The sequence below is a fragment of the Erythrolamprus reginae genome, chromosome 3 (genome assembly GCF_031021105.1).
Source record: "Erythrolamprus reginae isolate rEryReg1 chromosome 3, rEryReg1.hap1, whole genome shotgun sequence".
Lineage (NCBI taxonomy): Eukaryota > Metazoa > Chordata > Lepidosauria > Squamata > Dipsadidae > Erythrolamprus > Erythrolamprus reginae.
This window is the reverse complement of record NC_091952.1, coordinates 40,692,710-40,718,145: the sequence shown is the minus strand read 5'-3', so window position 1 is coordinate 40,718,145 and position 25,436 is coordinate 40,692,710. Positions and strand designations below refer to the sequence as shown.

The 25,436-nt window shown below is 37.1% G+C and overlaps 1 protein-coding gene across 2 annotated transcripts in view; it reads left to right on the top strand.

The window, feature by feature from the left end:
* Nucleotides 1–16,134: 16,134 nt before the first annotated feature.
* Nucleotides 16,135–25,436, top strand: part of TOX2 (TOX high mobility group box family member 2) — a 239,110-nt gene continuing 229,808 nt past the window's right edge. Inside the window, exon 1 of one of the 2 annotated variants that reach the window (XM_070744877.1) lies at nt 16,135–16,632. In XM_070744877.1, the coding sequence (XP_070600978.1) occupies nt 16,531–16,632 (102 nt within the window). In that variant the 5' untranslated portion in view covers nt 16,135–16,530. The remainder of the gene's footprint in view (nt 16,633–25,436) is intronic. The other variant, XM_070744880.1, reaches the window with a different exon arrangement.

Sequence of the window (25,436 nt, the reverse complement as noted above, 5' to 3'; positions counted from 1 at the left end):
TAAAGGCTTTTTCATACTTTTCATGCCTTTAAAAATATTGCATTAAAAATTAGATAATAGATGATGAAGATGAAGAAGAAAATTTTTTGTTTGTTTGTTTATTCAAATTTATAGGCCACCCTTCTCCAGTGGACTCTGGGCAGCATATACTGTAGAATAAAAACCCAAAATACAATATAAAACTCCACAATATTAAAAAACAATAGTCCATCACTCATCAACTCCACTAACATACTACTGGCCAGATCAAGGTGTTATCACTCAATGGCCCCAGGCCTGCTGGCAAAGCTGAGTTTTTAAAGCCTTTTGAAAGGCCAGGAGGGTGGGGGCAGTACGAATCTCTGGGGGGGAATTGATTCCAGGGGGCTGGGGCCATCACAGAGAAGACCCTTCCCTGTAGTCCTGCCAACCAGTACTGCTTAGCCAATAGGATCTGGAGAAGGCCGACTCTGTGGGATCTGACTGACCACTGGGACTAATAAGGCAGAAGATGGTAAGTAAGCTGGTCCTAAACCATGTAGGGCTTTATAGGTAATAACCAACATTTTAAATTTCATCCGGAGACCAATTAGAAGCCAGTGCAGCTCATGGGGTGATGGAGATTTATGGGTGTATCTAAATAAACCCATGACAGCTCGTGCGGCTTCATTCTGGACTACACTTTACAAGTCAAATATACTTTACCTGAAACTTTGGAGAGTTGCTAGCAGACTGAATATCAGTACAAGATTTGATGAACAATAGTCTGTTTAGAAGTCTAACAGAGCTTATTAATTTTATTAAATTATTTTTAATTAGATTTCCTTTATTGATACAGGAAACGCTGCATAAATTGATTATATTGACAGAAGGATGGATTACTCAATCAAAAGTATTATGGAGGATTTGTGTCCTTGGTGTCCTTAAACTTCATTATTAATTGACAAACATGATGATGATTATGTAGTTTTGTCTGAATTACAATGAAATGATTTGTTGATGTTATTTTCCAGGTGCAAAATCATATGGGGAATTCATGCTTCATTTGCAAATAGTGCTGTGCAAAGCTTCAAAGAGAGATTTGACTTGATTGAATTGCCCATTCAAATCAAATCTTTGAAGACAATGAATATTTTTATTGATCTGAAGCACTGAATTAAATCAAGTACTTTCACATCACTATGGAGATATCGGAACACAATTTGAGCATTGAAGGGCTACTTGGCTTGGCAGAGTCTCCAATATTGCTTCACTTTTCTTCCTATATATGACGAAATGTGGTGGGGTCTGGAGGGATTTAAGTAATGTTATGGACTCTCGGTGCCCCTTTTCATTCCTTTGTTAACCTTATTTCTCTCCATAAATGTTGTGCATGTGCAGATACACACATGGGCACACAAACACTTGTTTTTCTAATACTTCTTGTCTATCGTATTGCAAAGTCAGGCCTAGTTAGCATTCAGTTGTAGACCAACAGGACTCTAGGCTAGAAATGTGAGATGGCTAGCTATAAAATTGAATTTAAATATATGCATGCATACATACACACATAAAAGTTATTTTTTAAAAAAATCTGAAAGAAGGTAAACTGTTTCTTTTGGGGTGCCAAGAAAAGCACATGGTTATGTTCATGTAGTCACCGGAAGTCAAGCTTGACATATACAGTATATATACAGTATCAAGAAAATCTTACAAGGATTTTTGCTATGGTCATATTTATAATTATAGTACAACAATATTGGTTCCTTATTAGTAACTGAAAATTGAATCACAGCTGAAAATGAGTTGTAAGAGAACTGTAATCAGGTAGCAGTCATAACTGTTGTAGTGGTTTTTTAAAATTATTATTATGGTTTGTCACATAGATGGATGTTTAGAATGGATTTGGCATTTTTACTACTCATTGGGTGTTTTCCACAATCTGGAATAGGCAGGTGTTGTTGTTTGGTGGTATTGTGCCATTGCGGGGCGTAAGTTGTTCCAATAGTCTGGCAGTTGCTGGCCCTGGTTGCTCAGCCGACAGTTCTGAGTCCTGTAGTCCATTTATCATCAGATGTCCAGGAACTCCATCACTTAGCTTGATCCTTATTAATTCAAGTGATGATGACCAATCCAAAATGGGTTCTGCAAATTATAATTCACCGAATTGTTTATTGGAGTGGCACTCTTCATTCGACTACCTGATGAGATTTGTCCAGTATGCTGTTGCCCTGCTTTGTGAAACATCCTGAACCCAGAAGCCCACTATCCTTTGGGTTTCCATAAAGGGGTCTGCAGCCTTGTATTGTGTGTTTGTGTCTGTGTGGGGTGGGGACAAGACAACCAGGCAAATGTGGAGCTGGCTAGTCCCTTGAAAGCCTTTAAAACCTCAATGTTAAATAACCATTATAGGATTTCCTCTCCTTTTGATATTTGTCACTACAGTATTCTATAATTTTTTTTTAATATCCTAATTTAATTTTTAATTTTAACAATAATTTTATATTTTTTAAATTTATTGGTTATATTGTATTTTGCACCACCCAGACCCTTTTTTTGAAGCAGAAGGTGGTTTACAAATATGAAAAATAAATAAATTTTAAAATTTTAAAAACCAAATAAATGAAAGAAATAAACAAATATTTAGCCCCTTGCTGAGAAAATTTCCATATCTGAAGAATAAGGTGAAATGCAGATGCCAAATAGATGGTTAATTCATCTGTGGCTTCTCTTACGCACAAAATGGAATAAAAGCTTCACAGATCTAGGCATTAATATTCACTAAAGCTGAATATAAAACTCATGCAAATATTTACATTGATTGTACATGCATGTGCATTTGTTCTAGTAGCAAAAGAAATAACCACATATCTCACTCAACCAATTTGCATGATGCTTCCTGAATTTTGATTATCAAATCAGGTTCCCAGAAAAAGTCATTTGCGATCAAACTATAATGCAGTATTTTCAAAACTATTCATTGCATTTAAATGACAAATCAGAGAGAGAACTTTTCTTGCAGTTGCTAGATATTTAAAAAGTAATTTAAAAGGCCTTGGAGAATAAGATGCTTCTGAAATTTTACATGGTAGTGATGATATTTGGAAGTAATTAGATACAACTCTTTTATATCTTACATACACATAGGGATATGTATGACTGTGCATGTTGATCAAAAATCAATTTTTTTGCTGAATCACTTGGTTGCTATCTTGAAAAATAATTACAGGTTTTTACAATATTGGTGTTTTTGAGCAAAGCCTGAGAAATGAATCAATTTTCTCCAGATGGAGAAGCAAGAACCATAACACAACATAGACCCCAATTATGTAATCTGCCCATTTTTTCCTCATGATTTCCATATTCCCTGTACTGCCTCCAGTTTATCATTAGAAATCAACAAAGTGCTATAACTTTCTTTTTTATTTGATGTTTGACTGAATTGGATAATATTTGCCACTACAATACATACTTAAGAGGAGCTGAAACTTGTCATATTTTAGACGGATAAATTCAGAGATTTTGTGCTATACATCATACAATCTGATTTCTCTTTTTTAAGAAATGGGAAGTAGCTGCCAGTAATCTTTCAAAGATGGACAGAATTGGATGAAATTATTATGTAGTATCTCTACCAGCCGTTAAAAGTGTGAGAACTTCTTAAAACTGATTCTGAATCTTAAGGATTGTATTCCATCTCATGTGAAAATAGTTGAGATAGGGTTATTTTGTATATAGTTTCTGAACAACAAAATCATGGGTTGTGCTAAAACTTTGTTTCTTAACTTCAAAGAATAAAAAGCTATTGGCCTAGCTTTTGCAGCTCAGTAAGTCATATAGAAATGCTTTAAAAAAAACCTATCACAATATCCACATAAATGAAATCAGTGAGAAACAAATAGAAGAACAAGGAGTTCTTTACAAAATGTATTATATTCTCTTGTGTCTATGATTGGAAGAAGTCAAATACTTTCTCTTTCTTTGGAGCGATGGTTTGCACCATCTGTTAAATCTCATTTCCTTGGCATTGATATGTACAACCGTAGATTGATTTCTGCACATATACTTATTATCTATTACAATCTAGTAAACACCAACAAATAGATGTATCATTGTCCATCATCATAGCTTTGGTTAAAAAAAAATCCGTCACAGAATATCTTTAAATAAAATAAAGGGTAGATATACCTATACCATGTACCATTCCATCTTCTTCCTAGTGCATTCTTGCAGGTTCAGGGTCTGCGTTTTGGATCATTGAGCACCACTTTGCACAGTCATCTTTATCTCCAGCGCACAGGAATGTGGCTTTGTTGATGGTATCTTGCCATCTCTGTTTTGGACGCCCGCAAGTTGCCAGCCATTGACTTCTAGTTGGTGTTGTGGTTGGCTCTGGCCCAGCTCCTGCCCCAGGGAATGTGGAGGTGGATGCAGGGGAACCTTCAACATGTCATAGGCCTGTTTTATTGCCGACAGAGTCAGGTAGTTCAGTTTCCTCGGATGAAGAAGAAGGTGGGAATGACTTGGAAGAGGTGGGCTTGGCACACAGCCCAGGAAGTCAATCTCCATTATCTTCAGTTGATTCGGATGCGGAAGTCTTGGACCGACGCAGGCGCAAAGTTATGCGTAGAAGAGACCAATTGAGGACATATTACAGGAGATAAGAGAAGCCACCTGTGTTTGGGTGGGGCTCCAGTAATTAGTGCTGCTGATATAAATAGCAGCGTGTGGGTTTGGCCGTTGTGGAAGATTATCTGATCGTTGTTCTTCAGGACTGCCTTGCTGTTTCCAGACTGTTGATTTTTCACGATTTTTAAACCAAAGCAGAGCAAAGTGTGTGTGTGCTTCATTTCGTGGAAAGGGCTGTGATGTTTCTTCACAGCTGCAAGCTAAGTACTTAAGGACTGATTAAGGGAATTGTACAGACTACCAGGTTGTTTTGGGACGAGTGCTCTTTGCAATACAAAAAGAGTGCTTAGTTTATTTTGAATTTTGTGATAAAGAACATTGTTTTGAATTTTCAAACATGTGTGTGTCTGAAATTTGTACCCTTGAATTTTCGGGAGGCTCATACCAGAGAGCCCGGCAGAACAGTTGGTAGGCAGTCTTGGCCACAGTGGAAGGTGCTGCTCTTTGGACATGTCCATACCAGTGGCGTTGGCCTTCTTACATCTTCTCTATACAGTGATTCCTCATTTATCGCGGATGCTGTTCCAGGACCACCCGCGATAAAGGAAATTCTGCGAAGTAGAGACACTATATGTATTTAAGTATTTATACACTATTGTAAGGTTTTATAAACCCTCCCCCACACTTTTACGCTACATAAACCTTTCCCATTCCCTTAATAACCATTCCCACACTGTTCTGTGCATGTATTGTACCTTTACACTTACTGTAAAATGTTTTGATTTCCTATGAAACGATGTTCCACGTGAAATGGCCGAGTGTAGGAGCAAACTTAGAGATGGGGAAGCTGCACACAGATGAAAAGTAAACAACGTGTTACTGTGCTGAGCCAATCAGGCTCTGGGCTACAAACAGCACTCTCTGGTTGGTCACTTCTCCATCAATCAACCAATCATGTGTTGCTTACAATCTCGTGTAGGCAAGTATCGAGTTCCGCAGAAAATCTGCGAAGTAGCAAAAATCCACAATATATTTTTTCTATTAATATTTTATAAAAACCTGTGATGCACCGAATCTGTGAAAAGTGAATCGCGAAGTGGCGAGGTGACACAGGGTGGTGTACAACATTAGATAGAAAGGTGGAAGCGAGAGAAGGGGAGATAGACAGAGAGATATAGAGGGAGGAGCGAGACAAAGATACAGAGAGAGATACAGAGAGGGAGTGGGAGAGAAAGGGGGAGAGAGGGAGGGTAAAGAGTTTTGGGGCTCCCAGTGGTTTTTTTTACAACCAGTTATCTGCCCTTCTGACCGGCTGCATAGGCATGGCTAGTGGGGGGGTCATCTGACTGGGTGGGAGTTGGTAAACGACATCGAGTTGGCCACCCCACACCCCCAAATATGTGGCTCTTGATGTTTTTCTTTTCCCCTGCGGGAAACAGGTCCAAGTGGCTCTTTGGGTGTTTAAGGTTTCAGACCTATGACTAACCTAATCAATAATTTATTTGCTAAAAGATATGAAGTTACCAAAAGAGGAGCTGCTTTAATTCCCATTCCAAGCATCAGATGTCACCTTTTATACTAATATACAATATTTTCAGTGAGAATACAGTTGCTAGATGTTTTTCCTCACTAGCTTTGCTGCTGTATCCTTCAAAGCAGAATCACATGCAAACATATAGTATGTGAGGTTTTTCCTATCTTTTCCGTTTTCTTATCAGAAAAGCTTTACTTAATTGTCTTTCATGCTAAACATTTATTTAAAGTCATGAGCATAGATATTAAAATAAAGTAAATAACCCTAAATCACAAGCAGAATCATATGCTAGAGGAGCTGTTAAACTGACCTAGTAAACCTATTCTTACATTTTCATACCCTTCCGTACCAAGTGTAAATCAAATATAAAACTGCACGGTGCTGCAAAACAGATTTCACCAGTCTTCTCTTTTCAAATCAAGGTTTTTGATGCCTGTCCAAAAAAGGAAAACATCTTCATGAAATCATTGTAAATGCCAGCTATTTAAACCACCTGTCACTTTGCCATTGATGCCTACTCAATATTTGACAGGAAAAACATTATTTTGTCTACATATTATCTCACAACACAAGCAATCTAACACATACACAATGACGCTTACCTATTGTGTAAAGATCTGTTTAAACAAAGAAAGGAAATTTCTACTGCAGAGGCAGAAGCAAGGCAATTGCTGGCAATTGCCAAGGCTGGTATATTAAACAGTCAAAACATCAAAGTAAAATAAATACCTCTTGAAAATCTTTTAACAGCCTTTTAAAAAATTAATATGTTGCATATTTCTAAACATGGAACATATTTTTAGGTAGAATGGCTCTATTCATAAAAATATATGAAGATTAGGCCTTTTAAAATTAGCATTTCTGAACTGTACTCTAACTTGAAGAATTTTTTATTTTCCCTATAGAGAGATAATGTAATTTCATTTTATTGGTTATATTTTAATAGTGATTTGGACCCTGTAATCTACCCCAATGTTTCCCAAACATAGTAACTTTATATGTATGGACTTCAACTCCCAGAATTTTTTGACAGATTTTTGAGATATTTTTTTTGTTCCCTGCATTCATTGGGACCAGGGGTGGGTTCCTCCCAATTCGCCCAAGCTGGTAGCGACCCTCTGGTTATGTCATGACGTCACAGCCCTGGTTTGGTCAGTGCTGGTCCATTAGCACAGCCATCTTTATTTATTTTTTTTAAAAAATATTCTTCTGAGCATGCTCAAAAGCCGACTTTCTGGGACTGTTCATGCAGTCGCCATCTTGTTTTTGTTTTGTCTTTTTAATTTTTTTTTTTGGATTTTTCAGCACTTCGCATTCATGGGATCTAAAACCTAGTCTCTTATATCCCATTGTCCGAGATAAGCTTTCATTTTGAATTGAAATGCCAACATCCTATTTGGATGGAAGATATAAACGATTATCATATACACAGTTTTTGCATCTGTAATAACTCATAGGCAAAGATTTGATCCCTTACTTATTACATTGTAAATTATATCAGGAGCCTAGAGCTAGATTCATCATGCCTTTGTTAATGCATCTGAATCAGTCTCAGTTAGTAGAAAAATATATTTTCTATTGACTGATGTACAAGAACATATAAGAAAATAAGTTGTTCTGCTTACAAGAGCTGCAAGAAAGATCTGAAAGCACCACGTTGACAAATAGTGGTTTGAGGGCATATACTGAACTGAGGTAGACTGTTTAAATTAAAATCTATAGTTGTAAATAAACACCATATATTCTGGTTTTAATATTTTTGGTTTAAATAAAAATATATAAATAAATACTCTTTATTTTACAAAAAAACACGAATGGCAAGCAGGGTGGGAGCAATTCTAATCTCCAGGGGGAGTTGATTCCAGAGGGTCGGGGCCGCCACAGAGAAGGCTCTTCCCCTGGGTCCCGCCAGACAACATTGTTTAGTCGACAGGAGCCGGAGAAGGTCAACTCTGTGGGACTTAACTGGTTGCTGGGATTCGTGCGGCAGAAGGCGGTGCTGGAGATATTCTGGTCCGATGCCACTCCATTAATTGCCTTTGGCTCTTCTCACTTCCTTCTTCCTAAGGATTTTAACAACTCAGTTTAGTCTGTCAGTATTCCTTTCTTTCAATCCGTTCCTTCTTCTTTCATCTATTTGTTTTATACTTCAGTCCTCTTTCATTCACACTGTATGACCAGAAGCACCTCGCTTAAATCCAGATTCATTCAGTACCCATTTATTCTTGACAACGTGCCTTCTTGCCTTAATCATACATACTTTGTAAGTAGCCTGTTTTTACTGCACTTAACTTACCAGCAGCCCTCATTTAGTGAACACCATGTTTAATAATGGTTTGTAGATTTGATGGTGATGAAAAAGTAACTTTATGATAAATCTTCACATTTACAATCTTTGAATGTCTGTAAAGCACAGGCAAACTGAAGTAAGATCATAAGCCAGTTGCAGTTTCACTTAGCAACCATTTTGCAAAATGACTGAGTTGCTGGTCCCACTAAATGAGGAATACCTGTGTTTTTATATTTCCTTTGACACATGCACATTTCACTTCTACATAACAAAGCAGGCAAAATCACATTTATACTATACAGACAATTTCTCTTTTTTCAGCTAAAGCTCATTGTATTATTATTTTTCAATGAATATTCTAGTATACACAGATCTAGAATGGACCTTTTGTTGGTGGGATGCAGGCAGCAATATGTTGCTCTTCAAGTTATTATCTAGATTAAATGTACTCACTTGCAGAGAGAAATGTGAACATGCTTGGGATGAAATTGCTGCATTTATGTAATGCTGGCTAAACTGTCTGTCTGTCTGTCTGTCTGTCTGTCTGTCTGTCTGTCTGTCTGTCTGTCTGTCTGTCTGTCTGTCTATCTATCTATCTATCTATCTATCTATCTATCTATCTATCTATCTATCTATCTATCTATCTATCTATCTAATAAATGTGCCATTAGCATGTAATGCTGTATGTGGCACAAGGACAACTAAATCTAGTTATCAAATCTGCACCTTTTTTGTATTATTGAAAATATTAGATTTGATTTGCAAACACAATCAGACAATTTTGGGAAGGCATCTAAGTAATTGGAATCCTAAATAACAGAAGTAATAATTTTAGAACTAATATTTTCAATTTTAGAAAGGTCAATACCAAATGAAAACAATTCCTTGTCCCTTAGCATCTGAAGAATAAGACAGATGAGATGGTTGATTTTAAAAATAAACAAGTGGTTGAGTTGAAATGGGACAGCTGGATCAGAACTATGTAATGGAGCATATTTAATTATTTGTTCTACCATGGAATTGTTTTCCATCTGCTGTTCACAATGGAAGGATGATTACTATTGGTGTCATGCTTTTGCAAATACTATGTTTGTGTGAATCTATGGAGTTTTGAGCAGTGAATTCCACCTGCAACATTAGTAATGATAAAAAGTAAAGTCCACCCCATTCCAGTTCCATTGTCTCCATTAAAGTCTCCATAGTACATACTGAAAATAAGTAAAGCCCTACCCAAAGTCCCTTTTAATTAATATAAAATTAAGAATAGAATCCAGCCAACACTAACTTTTCATTGATTTCATTTAGAGAGAATTGAATAGTCTTGAATTCTCTCATTAAACCTAGAAAGTTCCAAATTGTTTTTACTTTGAGTGATTTATGCCCTATTTTTCTTTTTCTTTTATCACTGCATAAATTTGAGTAGCTCCAATGAACAGAAATAAATGGGCAATGCAGGAAAAGACAAAAGAATGAATAAACATTTCTATATCCTTGGAGTGAGGCAGCATACAAATCTAATAAATTATTATTATTACTATTATTATTACTATTACTATTATTATTATTATATTATTATTATTATTATTATTATTATTATTATTATTATTATTATTATTATATATTTAAAGGAAGAAATGAAGACTCAACCAAAAAAGCTGGAAAAATTATGTTTTTCCAGGTACCTTTGATATCAACAACCCCAATGAAATAAATAGAAGTGATGGGTTTTTATTGTGATTTCAATTATGTTTTATTACTCTAAGGTATAGGTTGTGAATAGGTAGAATACAAACATTTCCATAAATAAATAAAAATGTGCTGAATGTTTATAAAAGTCATTTATCAATTTTATCAAAGTAGGAAATTATTTATTGTGATGAAATATAATTCTTTTTCTTTTATAAAAATTGAATCCTGTTTCATATAGAAAATGCCTACTCTTAACTTTGGAGCTCTAGTGGTCCTATATTATACAAAATCATTACATTTATTTGATGCAATAATATTGCATTATGCAAATGTCTGATAGGCTCATCACCAATTAATTGTTACATAAATTAGTTTAGAATAAATCAGAAAATGTACTTAAATTATATTAATTGGTCTCATTATGTTTTAATTGTTTATTTATCAAGTATTAGACAAGGGCTTTAGATTTGTTTTAAACTAAATAAGTACTATTGTGTCAGTTATACTGCCTAACACCCCTTGGCGAATAAGCAGTAAAATACCTATATAAATAAAATGTAGGGTCAAGTAAAAGTAAACAAACAAAAATGAAATTAAAGATTAGAATACTTTAAAAAAATGGTAATGCATCAAGTGCTAAACTTCCACAGCTCTCATTCAACTCAATAAGCAATGCTTGAGAAATTATTTCAAAGAATAGGAGTACTGTATTCCAGATATTCTTGGAGTCACTTTAAATTGGGCATTTAAATTTAATAAATTATTATAATTAGTCAATCAGATGTTTGAACTGGATTTGGCATTTTTATCTACCAATTGAGTCTTTCCCAAGGACCTGAATAGATAGATGTTATTCCTATGGATAGAATCCGGGGTGGGGTTTTCTTTTTTTTGGTATTTATTGAGGTGGTTGATATCCAGCTGTTAATTGTACAACCATCTAACCAGACTTCCTGAGTTTCCAAGCTTCCATTAAATCCCATAAGAAAAAGTCAGGAGGGAATTCCTCCTTTGGGGTGTTTTCAGACTGGAAGAGTGAACAGCCAAAGATGTCTCAGCAATGAGATTTGCAAAAGAAAATAACGTCAACACTAACATCCTCTTTACTTCCAATTCTAAAGCAAAATGTAAGACATTACCAGAAAAATGCACAGCTTTTACAACTGGTTGCTTGCTTTTTAAAATTAAGCTGAAAACTACTAAAACCACATGGAATTGGCTGATGCCCTTGGCTTTTAATGGGAGGGGAAAATATTTATTTTAAATAGGGAAATATATTAATTTGTACGACTGCATCATTAAGAGTACATTAATTTTTGCCAGTTTATCAATATGACATAGCTGTAACTACAGATCCAGCATTAATCATCCTTCTGACTCACACAAATACACATTTTTAAAAAACGTGATTCTTCATTTTGGATTTTACCCTTTACGCTTGTTGTAAATGATTTATGGACACTATGAATGTTTTAAAGTAGGAAGGTAAGGTTTTGTTTTGTAGATTTAATTTCAATCTGAAACATACAAAGACATCTATCACTTAATACAAATAGAACTGAATAATTAAACCAAATGACTAAAGGCATGATTCCACATTTGAGATTAGTTTAGTCAATCTCTATGTATGTTACAGGCCTGGCTTAGTCAAAAAAGTTACTATAAAATGCTAATACCGTATAATAGATCTGGAGTTAGCTTCCTATAGCCATTCTCAGTCTTCCTAGGGTACATGTTTCCTATAATTGATATGGTCAATATCAAAGATAAGCTAAACAAACAGCTGTTATGCTTCTTACAGCATCAACTTTTTCTTTTATAATTGCTTTATCTGTTCTTTTTCTCTAATATCCTTCCTACTTTGGTAGAATAATTGTTATATGTATCTTCTCTTACTTTTCTCCCATAATATCGTACTTTCTTTTCACACAATTTTTCTACAGTATCATTCCTATTCCTCCCCCAAAGTCTATTCTGTGTCTCCTATTTATTTTTAGCAATTTTACTTTTCTTTTTTGAGTGTCTAGGACAGTGATGGTGAACCTACGGCACGCGTGCCACAGGTGGCACGCAGTCATATCTGCTGGCACGCAAGCGTTTGCCCTAGTTCAGTTCCAACGTACATGTTTCTGTCGGCCAGCTAATTTTTGGCTTGCACAGAGGCTCTGGGGTATGTGGGTGTTTCTGGCTTCCAGGAGGATTTGGGAGGGCATTTTTACCCTCCCCCAGCTCCAGGGAAGCCTTTGGAGCCTGGGGAGGGCAAAACACAAGCCTACTAGGCCCACCAGAAGTTGGGAAACAGGCAGTTCCCGCCCTCCAGAGGGCCTTCGGTAGGTGGGGGGAAGATGTTTTTGCTCTTTTGATTATGAGTGTGGGCACTCGTGCATGCACAATAGTGCACGCGCATGCTGTTTCAGCACTTGCGGGGGAAAAGATTTGCCATCACTGGTCTAGGAAGATTTGAGTTATAATATAATGCAGTTCATAGATTAAATTAAAGACTTAATGAACTCCATCTGTATAGTCTGGAGGACAGAAGGGAAAGGGGGGACATGATCGAAACATTTAAATATGTTAAAGGGTTAAGTAAGGTTCAGGAGAGAAGTGTTTTTAATAGAAAAGTGAACACAAGAACAAGGGGGCACAACCTGAGGTTAGCTGGGGGAAAGATTAAGAGTAACATGAGAAAATATTATTTTACTGAAAGAGTAATAGATGCTTGGAACAAACTTCCAGCAGACGTGGCCGGTAAATCCACAGTAACTGAATTTAAACATGCCTGGGATAAACATATATCCATCCTAAGATAAAATACAAGAAATAATATAAGGACAGACTAGATGGACCATGAGGTCTTTTTCTGCCGTCAATCTTCTATGTTTGTATGTTTCTAAATGTACAAATATCATATTTACAGCAAGAAAGTAAAATCTCTTCCATTATAATGAAAATGCAAACACAAGTTCATTTGAACTACTGTATTATTTTATGTTGATTTTGTCTCAAATTAAGTCTATACTGTATTTTTTGAAAGAACCACATATCAGGCTACTGAACTAAACCATTTCCTGTTTTTTTAAAAAATGAAAAGTTGGTTATTCAATTGCAGAATGTGTCTCTTACTTCAGTATGGCTTTTTTCTCCTTTACTTCCTATAACAGTGATGGTGAACCTTTTTTTCCTTGGGTGCTGAAAGCGCGTTCGCGCGTGTATGTGTGTGTGTTATTGCACAGGCATGAGTGCCCACACCCATAATTCAATACCTGGAGATGGCAAAACTGCTCCCCCCCCACTCCCGGGGCCCTCTGAAGGCCTGAAACAGCCCATTTCCCAAACTCTGGTAGGCCCAGTAGGCCTGTTTTCACCCTCCCCAGAGGCAAAAATGACCTCCCCGTTCCCCTGGAGACTCTCCAGAAGATGAAAATGTCTTGCCAGAGCTTCCGCGTGAGCTGAAAATCAGCTGATTGGTATGCACATTTGAGGTAAGCTAGGGTAGCGGCTCACATGCTAGGCGATATGGCTCCGCTTGCCACCTGTGGCACCCGTGCTATAGGTTCACCACCACTGTCCTATAGCAATCAATTTCTGGTTGATGACTTCCCAGTATGACTATAATTTTCTGAGTCTGTAAACTGAGTGGTTTTTGTACCGAAATGTTCAAATCCTTTTACAAACAATTATTCCATCCATCTTTTATTGTCATTGATGTTATTAGTTCCAATTGTACAGTATTTGTTATCTACTATCCCTTTCATTTGGGAAGCCTGAGGTTCTTTCTGTCCTTTCATTGTTATTAAGACGTAACTATTTTATAAATATGTATTAAGGCAGTAATGGAAAACAATACTAATACTAATACTACAATACTACCTCAAATGTTTCCATCCAATCATAAGAAGAAATTCCATAACTTTTAAGTAGCGCTATCTGAATTTAGTTATTTTTCTCTTCTCTCTCACTTCCTTTTTCCTTTTTATCACTTGTTTTGGACTGCTTCAAAAACATTTAAAAAAAATTAATTTCCAAAATGCTTAATATTTTGGATGAAAGAATGAAGTAAAATATTTTAAATAATTATTTCTCTATTGATTGCTATGTTCAACATGATTTTAGCCTTTGGAATGCGTGAGATTATGTTATACTCCAGATCATATAAGATTATAAAAACCGAGAATAATGATTGGCTTTTTCAGTTGGTACCACAGGACACAATTTCTGCACTTATATATGAAAAACAGAGGTACTAATTAGTACCTGAGATTTTACATACATACACATACATTACACACATATATGACCCAGACAACTGTATAAAATCATTATCATCAATCTACACATATTGTGGTGCTAATACATTCTGAGCTGGTATTGTTCCTCTGATGCAGAATATAAAATGGAAAACAAATAAACCTATACAGCCTTTCCATCATTCTATGTGCCACTTCTAATTTTTTTAAAAACAGAATCATTTGGGACAAACGAAGATTACATATAATTTATTTTGTTTAATATCGCTATCATACTGTGCCTCTTCAATGCTGAATTATACTGAGATACAGACCCAGTTTTAACATAGTGCTATGTTGTAAAAAAGCTCATAATTAAGCAACGGTCAGCTTTACTGTTTCTGCGCAGGAATAAAGTATACAGCTTTGTATACTTTCTTTCCCCCTTTCCTGGCAAGTTTATATACTGAAGATGCATCACTTGTTTTCAGTTTCCACAAGAGTTTGTTACAACTAAAATATTAAGAGTCTTGTGACTCTTAAAGATCCAGAACATTACTTGCAGCATAATTCCCATGCTCCAATTTGTTGATTGTTAAAGTGCAACAATATTCTTTTGGCTGTCTGGATAGATTGATTTACTCCATGGATGATTAAATCTGGTCCAATCAGTCAGGTTGGTTTAGGACTGGGGAAGAGTCAGATTCAAATTACTACTAACTAAACCATTTAGATTTTGGGTGTCTGGGGACCAGCTGTCAAATTTTAAGCATAACCACATAGGCCTGTTTTGAGGACAGGCAAATGGATAAGGACATTGGGAAAAAGAAATCTTTCCTATGGCACTTATTACTCCTTGGAAGAAAAGAAGTATACTAAATAAACCTGGAGGAATCCTGTGTTGTAGGAAAATATAATATAATTTAATTGATTAAAATTATAAGCCAACTAACTCCTTTCAGATTCTATATTTGTAATATAACTGAGTCGAAGGAGAAGGGCGGCATTAAAAAAATTGAATAAATAAATAAATAATAATTGGATAGCAGGCTGTTCTATTCCAACCCACTTTCTCAGTTTAGTAGGGAAGCTTGACAAAACTTGAAGCTTTGCCTAGCAGTCTTTCTGCAACGTTGAGAAAGGCCGCCTAAGCTTAGCCCATTTATCACCTGCAGTAGCAATCCAAAACAAGACTCTGCTCCACGATTCGGAGATACACGGGAGGAGCCGTGTGTGTGTGTGTGTGTGTGTGTGTGAAGCGAGGAGGGGGCGTGTGGAAAAGTTGAATCCGAGTTTCCCTGCGAATAACAGGCCTGCCCGTTTACTTTCTCGGCAAAAGGCCCGAAGAACCCCCAATGTTGGGATTTTAGCAGAAAACTTGGGTGGACGTACAGGCAGGTTTAAGGAGGATCACGTTCCGACGACCAACTTTGGAGGCTTTATCCCGGACAGGTCAGCACCCCGACTACCAAACCGTATAGGAGGCACCCAGTCCAAATCCGCAACAAGAGACGCGCGCCCCCTTTTTCCCGCGGGACCACCGAGTCCGGCTCTTCTTTCCCTTAGGGGGAATATTCCTAGACCGCCCGCGGAAGGGAGAGGCGAGTCTTAGGACTGGGTGGCGGTTCCTCCGAGCCCTTCCTTTTCCCATGGCGGAGGAAGGGGGGTAGCTGGGGGGGGGGGAGAGAAAAAAACCAACAACCACTTTCTTTTTCCCAAGCTCACTCTTCTGCCCCCCCCTCCGCCCCACACGGACCCTGCCCTACACGTCGGTCCCTCTCCTGCCGGTGCTTTTTCGGGGCAGGGCCAAGTCCCGACCGCGAGCGCGCGGGTCTTCGGAACTGCCCCGTGGCGGTGCCCAAGAAAGACTGTGAGGGAGAGCGAGAGAGCGAGCGAGAGAGCGAGCGGCTTTGACCCAGCCCAGGCTGAGCAGGTCCCGGGCGCTCTTTCCCTTCCCCCGTCCTCTCCCCCCCACCCACCCCCTGCCTCGGTGCCTGGAACAATAGAGTGCGAGGAGAGGAGCTAGCTCTGGGCTGCGCGCCCTCCCCTCCTCCCTCTCCCCGCCTCTCCTCCCCTTTCCTCCCGCCCGCCCGCCCTGAGCCAGAGGCAGAGCGAGCCGCCGCCTGAGGAGCCGGTTCCAATGCCCCCTGGAGCCTCCCCTTGCCGCCGCCGACGCTTTCTCTTCCTCAGCGCCCAGTCCCGGCATGGACGTTAGGTTTTACCCTTCCGCCCCCACCGCCGTTGGTTCTTTGCCCGGGGCCGACCCCCCTTGCTTGGGCCCCCTGGACTATTACCACTGCAACAAGGTAAAACGAGGGGCGGAGGGAGGCAGGGAGGGAGGCAAGACGGACGGGTGCAAACGCCTGGGCAAGTGTGTGTTTTGGGGGGTGGAGGAGGAGGAGGATGCGAGCCACTGAGGATGGTACCGTCTGGACGAAGTCTCGCCCCGCTTCCCCGTCGTCACCGCGAGCCCCCAGCCCCCCCCCCCCGCCCCACTTTCCCGCGACTCCCCTTTCGGGATTGTGGTCCCTTCGCTTGCCCCGCACCGGCTGTGTGTGTTTGTGTGTTGCACTTTGCCGCTTTTTGCACAGCCGGGGCACTTTATCGCGCCCTCGCAGCCCGGGCAGGGCGAGGAGTTGATTTTAATGGCTCCTCTGAACATCCCCCCCCCCCCCAGCCCTTTTGCCCCGCTTGAGACGGGCGAGCTTCCTCGATATTCCCCAAATGTGTATATATACTGCTCAAAAAAATAAATAAAGGGAACACTCAAAGGACACATCCTAGATCTGAATGAATGAAATATTCTCATTGAATACTTTCTTCTATACAAAGTTGAATGTGCACAACAGCATGTGAAATGGATTGTCAATCAGCGTTGCTTCCTAAGTGGACAGTTTGATTTCACAGAAGTTGGATTGACTTGGAGTTATATTGTGTGGTTTAAGTCTTCCTTTTATTTTTTTGAGCAGTATGTGTGTGTGTGTGTATGTATCATATATATATATATTCCCTGATAAATCATTGTGCCCGGGTCACTTGGCTGGCTCGAAGGGCCAAACTTGGAAAGCAAAAAAAGAAGAAAGAAAGCCGGTTCTCCCCAACCCCGACCCGTCCTAACCCTAACATTTCAACGACGTTTGAAAACTTCTTTTTCCCTTTGGGAGGCTTCAAGTGTTGAAGGTGGCGGGCGAGCGGCGGCATCCTGCAGGAGGGAATTTCAAATCTGCTTTGCTTAACAGCATCGAGGCTGCCTGTTTTAGAAGGCTGAAGAGTCTTTCCCAGATCTTGGAAGCAAAAGCAGGTGTATAGGGTAGTTGCATGAGTGTGGGGAGAGGAGAAGGAGGAGGGGCAGTTGGTTGTTGGTTGCGAAGGTCACTTCAGACGCCCATCACAGAGCTTTAGGTTTGGTAAACATTGTTTATAAGTGGGAGGGAAAATAATCCCAACAGCTAAACATTCTGATCTAGGCTTTTTGGGAGAAATGTACTCTGGAGTGGGAGGAGGGAGTGGATTTGCCTGGTTTTTAAGTGTTTTCCTTCCATGCCTGGCTATGGTTCTTGGTGGAACATGTATAAGCTAATGGAGGAATACTTTAGGGTGAGACCTCCCCACCCCCCCAATAAATTTCTGTCTTGCTCAAAGGGATCAGCATATTGGCAAGGCTGCAGACCTGGATTTCATTTTTGTACAGTATGTTCTGGTTACAACCTAAACCATTTATTACATTCATGATTAACATTTCCCTAACACAGGATTCAGATTCTTGGCTCATGGTTGTCAGACTCTTCGGTTGTCTTTTTCCTATTCCCATAATTTTTCCTGTTAAATATAATCGAGAGGACAGTTTTATGACTATTTCATAAAAACTAGAATACAGCACAAAAACCTTACTAACTTAGATTTGCCTGTGTGCCACCACAAGCCTTTTACTCTTTCAGTGTGTGAGGAAGAGAAAGGGAAGGGGGATACCTCTAACATTTGCCCAGGAACATTTTGAGAGTGTATAGTGCTTTAGGCAATAACCCTTCAGCAGATAGGAGAAAGAGGTGAACATAATCAGAAAGTCAATACTTCGTATCAGTAGCCATCATTTCACGTTGAGAATTACGGCATTGCAACCTTTTAATAAAAGAATTCAACTGAAACTGAATTATTTAGTTAAGCATGAAAATGTTGCTGTTGTTGATAATCAGGTGCTATCACAAAAGTAATGAAATTTGTGGCCTCTCAGTACAGAAGGGAGGTGGTTTTGCTTCTATGGTATAATGAGTTCTTCAAAAGGTTTTCGGTGCTGATGTCTTCCATCCCCATGAAAATATCTAATTATTCTGAAATGTAAGCTTTACTAAACATGCATCAATTCATATATTACAGTAAACAGTTATTTCTGAAATACATCTAAGCATGCCTTTCTTACTAAAATATTAACAATGTTTAACAAAGAATCAGTTGCTGACACAAAGAACATCTGAAAATCCATGCAGTAGCATTCTGAAGGGGGGAAAAATATACCCAAAATACATTCTGAAATTCTTTGTGTTTTAAGAGCTCAAACATTATAGTTTCAAGATACAATATTGAAATATTTGTGCACCTGATCAGTTACAAAATAAACCTCTAAAATTGTAATTGCTAATCGAAAGAAGAGACGGAATGTGATGCACTTCAGAAGAAACTTGTAGGCCCCTTGGAAAATAATTCTCTGGGATGTAAAACTATCTTCCATATGTTGGGAATACACTTGTTGCAATTAGCATAAAGATATTTTCCTTTAATTCACCTTTTTAAAGATAATCATTTCCTGTACTGCTAAAGAGACAGACTTCATCTGAAAAATTCTTCACCAGTTTTTCTGGTAAAGCTAAGTTCAAGTTTGATTGATAACACTCTGGATGAAGTGATGCAAATGATCATATACAAAATACTGACCTCTGCCACGAGGTGCTGCTGTTGCCACTGTTACCAAGATCTTAGAAAAAGAGAGGGAAGAAAATACAGGCACTTTGTGTGTGTGTGTGTGTGTGTGTGTGTGTGTGTGTGTGCGCGCGCGCACACATGCATATAAACATACTGCATTGTACTGCACCATTATTCTACTTTATTCCACTTCTTTTAAATTTTATTTACATAATGAGAACAAAGTTCTATCATAGTGCACAAGGAAAAATGGACTGCAGCTGAAGCAGTATCTAAATCTTTCTTTCTCAGCCTTGCGCTGTGTGCTACAAAGATGTTATCACTGCCTATAAAACACAGGAAGAGAGCTTCATTTTGAAGGGCTTCATTCCCTTCAGCATAATCTAAGATGTTCTTTTATGGTGGGTGGGCTAGAGCCAAAAGTAGATGAATTACCCAGTTTGTTTCTGCTATTCTTTTCTCGGCCTCTTCATCTGCAAAACTTCCACAGATGGTTTTTTTTCATGAGTTCTAAACTAATAACTTGCAGAAAGCTTTCCTCTTGCTTCCATCTTCTTTGGTTGCTCTGTTTTGATTCCTTGCCCATTTTTTTTCATTTGCCCTTTTCTTCTTACCTGATTCAAATCGAAGGCCACAGGTTGCCTACCTGTATTCCTTCAAGATAGATAATTCACAGCTAGATCAGTGGGTTGGCTTCATGCCAAAGGTCTTGCAATTTGAGAAAGCCAGAGAATACATAGGTACAGTTTGTTAGGAAAAGAGAGGTATCCTTGAATGGTATAAGAATTGAAAAAATGTTTCAGTTGAAGCTTAAGAAAAATAAAATAAATTTCAATGGGACTTGAATGAAAAGGGGAAAATGTGTTGCGTTTGTAGTTTTTGATTCTGCCTTTCCTTACATTGCAGTTTAGAATGAATTTACCGTAGTTTAGTTTTGAGTTTAGTTTTGAGTTGCTATAAAAGAATGCTGGCCCGGAGAAGATTGAAATAGATTAGGCAGGCCTAATAATTCCTTTTTCTTCATATTCTCCAGGAGTTCAAACAAGACAAAAACTCAAAACATATTTTTATGTTGAAAGGCTGAAAGTATTTTTTCGAAAAAATGTAAGGTCTCCTTCACATAAGGCTTAGATCTTAATGATTTCATATAGTTGTTTTTATGTGTGTGTGTGTGATTTCATATACTGTAGTTCCAATCATGCTTACAATTTTAAGTCCAGTCAAGGTCAGTTACATAGTTTTTTCCCCTTCTAGACAGTGATTTTTGTTCTTTTGTGAGTAGGTAGAGAGAAATTCTGCAGGAGGAAATATGTGTGGAACCCCACACATATAAACAACTGAAATGGAGACTATAGCAGAAATGCATTTCTTTTCCTTAGGCTAATTAATACTTCTGATATAGTGAATAAACCACCTTGTTCAGGAAATAGTCTGTTTCAAGCATCCTAAAATTTTGTCATAATTGTTTTGTGCCGTGATAGAATGTAATATTCTTAGTGTGAAATCTCTCCTTTCATTTATGTATCACAACAATCCTCATATTTCTATACATTCAGTAGATAATTTTTGAGAAATAGTTTTTCTTCCTCTGTGACACTCAGTCTGTAATACTGTAGAATTTAATATTTCTGACCTATGTTATAGAACTCTTTTTATCATTGCTAGTTAAGCTGAATAAATGTTCTTGTTAGCGTTGTGAATGTGGACATGCAAATGAGCTCACACGTGAATAGTCTGCAGAAATGTTTATAAGCCAGCTTATTTGTATATTGATATCTGAAAGAAGAACTGAACATCCACATGAGTTTTTCAATCTTCCTAGTGTTACTACGTAGAAGTAGTAGTTACTGGTTATAATTGTGGGTAAGATACTGTTTGCCAATACCATTGGTATTTTGCTGCCAAACTTGTTTTCCCTTTTAAACATTTAATATATTTTTATCCTCTTGTATTGAGGCTGATTAGTGACCTCTGTTTGATGATAAATTATTAATGTCATTTTCTTCTTAATAAAGTAATTGTATGTCTGGAAATATTTTTATCCTTAATTAAAATAATTATTATCCTCACTTTTCACATTCGATATATTTTATAATGATTTGGGTTGCAAAAATGTGGAGTAAATGACAGCCAACAGCTGTAAGTATCTATTATCCTCTTCTGATTGTCTTCTTTTTGGTATCCTTTTTCTACTCTTGTTTCCTGAATATGGATGAGCTTCATATAGAGAAAAATATATGTAAAGTGGCCTTATTTTTTTTTATATAGAGTTTGCCTTCTATGGAATCATTTTGGTTTACAAAAGCCAAAATATGGGCCTGTTGTTTCAGATGGATATTTAGACCTCAGGCCCATGGTTGCATATATTCCTTTTTTTTCAATTTTTCCTTTTTGAGTGTGTTACATACTGAAAATATTGTTTTTTTCTCCTGAAAGTTGTAATACTATGAAGAGGGCATCAAATTATCCTCCATAGCACCTGAGGGCAGAACAAGAAGCAATGGGTAGAAGCTTGTCAGAGGGAGATTCAACCAAGAAATAAGGAGAAATTTCCTGACAGTAAGAATGATTATCAGAGGAACAGCTTACTTCCTGGAATTGTGGGTGCACCATGATTGGAAGTTTTCAGGAAAAAAACCGGACAACCATTTGTTCAGGATAGTATAAAGACTCCTTTCCTGGACAGGGGGTTGGACTAGAAGACCTCTAAAGACCCTTCCAGCCCTGCGATTCTATGATGTAAATTGATATATATAATATAAATCTATGTGGTCAATAAAAATCAAGAACTTGATGGCACATGATCAATCAACCAATCAATCAACCAATTATTAATGTTCACTTTTTGTTCCTTTCAAAGAGAAAAACTCAATACATTTTATAGTACATAAAATTTATATGACCAGAAAGTGGGGAGAAAATGATAACTTTCTTTTAAAAAACCATAGGTTTTTATGATGATAGTAAAAAAATATGCATTATGATACTCTCATCGAATCTCTTTATAGAGCAGAAGACCCAATTTTCTGTCTTAGGCTTATCAGATCTGAGCTGCAAAAATCATGACACCAAAGATACACAAAATAGTCTTTATTATTATTTGCTGGTCATTTTGATTTTTTAGATTGTACTTCTCTTGTCTAAAGATAGAAGGTACTAGTGCAAAAAAACACCACCACAACAACTATAATGTAAAAATGATTGTGTGGTAAGGATGTGTAGGCTCAGGATGGTAAATGTTACATCCATTTGCTGTTTATTTATTTTTTTTGAGAAAATACTCTGTTTTTGACTGTATGTAAAACAGTCTTTATTCCTTATTTTATATGTAGAATTAGGATGTTTAATTTTTTTATTTTAAAAGATCACATCTAACAAATATGATAATATGAAAAAAAAACCCTATATTGGTGTGCAGCAAATGTGTTATATTACCCATAGTCATGAAAGGATAGTGTACCATAGTATTAGTCGGAAAATATGCAGAGCCAAAAGCTTGGACTTGTGGTCTTACTTTCAGAAATACATATTGAAAGAATGTTGGAAAACAAAATAATAAATGCCATAATCAATGAAGCCAAAGTGTGATTTTTAAAGGTATTTAAATAGGGAAAAGCTAAGGGCCTCAAAATTTAAAATGTACTCCTTATATTGTAAACATATTGGTATATAGAGATTGTAAACAAAGGGCCTACAACCTTGTTTTTCTTAACATTAGTTCTAAAACTAACATTTTCTTATTGTCAAAAAGGATTTATTTCTGTTGTTCAAGTAGACAATAAATCTTATCAACACTTCTCTCTCCCTCCCTCCTCCCCACTCTGTATGTGCCTGTCTATATAAACAGTACTTAGCAGAAATTAGTTTTGCCTCCTCTGTATAGTGAATATAATAAATACTTTTTATAGATTCTTTTTGTTTCCTTTAGAGTTTTACCTCCACAACAAATTGCAATGCTAAACACTTTGCTTCCTCCTCCATCTCCATTTTAACTTAATTTTTTATTTCACTCATATCTCAGGGAAATAGTATAAATTGTAAAGTTTTGATTTGATCCCCACATTTGTGGTGTGATTTTAGATATCATTAAAAGAGATGAAAACTTTGTCATTAAAATTCTTTACATTCTAGAATGGCCTGAGTCATTTGATGCATCGTTTCTGTTTCTAGCAGCATAAGCTTTGATGATGTGTTCATTCCATCTGCATAATAGAAAGTGTTTGAAGCTCTTTTTTTTGCCAACGGCTTTATTAAATCTGGGATTCAGAACTAAATAGAGTACTCATTCATTCAGGGAAAATGATGTTCTAGCTTTATGTGTGGAAGAGGCTTTATTCTAGTTACTTTCAGAATTTTTTTTAAAAAAAGATGTTTTGAATACTATGGTAGCCATGGCTGCCATGGTATGTTCTCATTAATTCTGTTAAAAGGATGATGCATTTAAAGTTACTCATACATTTAAATGAATCAAAAGAAAGGATGGGAAAATTTACATTTATATAAATAGCATAAGCCATGTGTGCTATTTAAACAAAATAAATGTACAGTTATATTACATGTTCTGTTACTTTTAGTGCAGGGATAAAAACAATTTATTAAGCTTTGTGGGCCTATAATGCATTTGAAAGCTAAGATTAATCTGGATTTATATAAGAAACATAACCTACATATTATTGTCTTGATTTTAGTGGATGATAGAATTGGTAGACATGTTCCATTTGCACGGCCCAGTGCAAATTTATTCTCAAATATTAACCCCCCCCCCCACTATATTGCCTTGGCAATGGGTTTAAAAATTAAAACATACTAATAAAATTAGTATATGCACTGAGTTTCACTGTGTTCTGTTCCTGCCCTACCTTTGCAATTATGAGGATTAAACCTATTTTAACATAACTCCATCCTTCCAAATGCTTTTAGGCTAGATATCTGCATCTCAAAGGCCACAAATGTTCAGTTCTTGATGTTGAAAGCTGCACTGCTGATGGTGGTATTAATCCTCATTTCAGATTGTATTTCATAAATCAAAACACTTCTTTTCTTTCTGAGAATTGCTGCTAAGGAACAAAAACCCTTTGCTCTTCATGTATAAAAAGTGTGACATTGAGTTGGTTACAAAGCTCAGAGAATACATATGGTTTCTTTTTCTTTAGGGAATGTTACAAATGTATGGAAGAATCTTTTGACCCATACTGCCTTCTTTTTGCACTATTTATTTTTATTAACCACCATGTGTTTTTACAGACTCATCTGTGTAGAATCTAGATCTCATGCTTACTCAACCAGTGCTTTTATTATGTGCTTGTATTAATCTGCATAAAATGTGTGCAGAGACCATTTTGAATCTATATTCAGGGTATTCTAGCAGTAGCATTTTATTAACAGGGCTAATGTGAACTGAATGAATTTTTGCCATTTACCTTTTTTATTCATCTTCTAACAAATAAAACTCCAAATGTTCTTTTTACTGGAATTTGGATTATGTTGTATGGCATAAATGAAGCATTTAATTGTGTTTTTCTAAGCACTCTGCATTAAAGATTTTTTTTCTGTTCCTGTTGTTTCTTTACAATGTTTTTTCAATGATGAATAGTTTGCTACCATTTTTGTTTTCTTTGAGTTTTTTTTGGCTGTATTTGTTTGTCTATGCAGTCAATTCTCCAAAGAGTGTTAAAGTGATATATATCTCTGGGTATCATATCTTGTCATAGGCTACCTGGAGACTCACTTGCCAGTTGGATTTCAGAATACAACTTTTAATGCAATGAAGTGAGGCCAGAACTTATTATTTTTTAAAAGAACACATTCAAACTTGTAACTATAGGTAAAATCTCCTTCCAATTGAGTCTGATTCCTAGTGATTTCATGGGCAGTTTCTGTATTTTTCTTGGCAACAATATGGAAATGGTTTGCCATTGCATTTTCTAGTGTCAAGCTTTATTCATGCATCACACATATGTAGTACATTAGAAGTTTAAGTATGGATAAGCCATTGGCTTACCTAGATGTTATATGGTCAGGGTTCCTCTATTCTGGTGCTTTGAGGTTGGATCAGAGGATCTCATACACATGAGGAAATACTTACGCATACAATGCATTTCATTATGTTCTCGATGTTTATAATACAGAGCTAACCCCATTCCCATTTTGGAGTAATACTGTACACAAATAAGGCCTAATTTGTAATGAAATT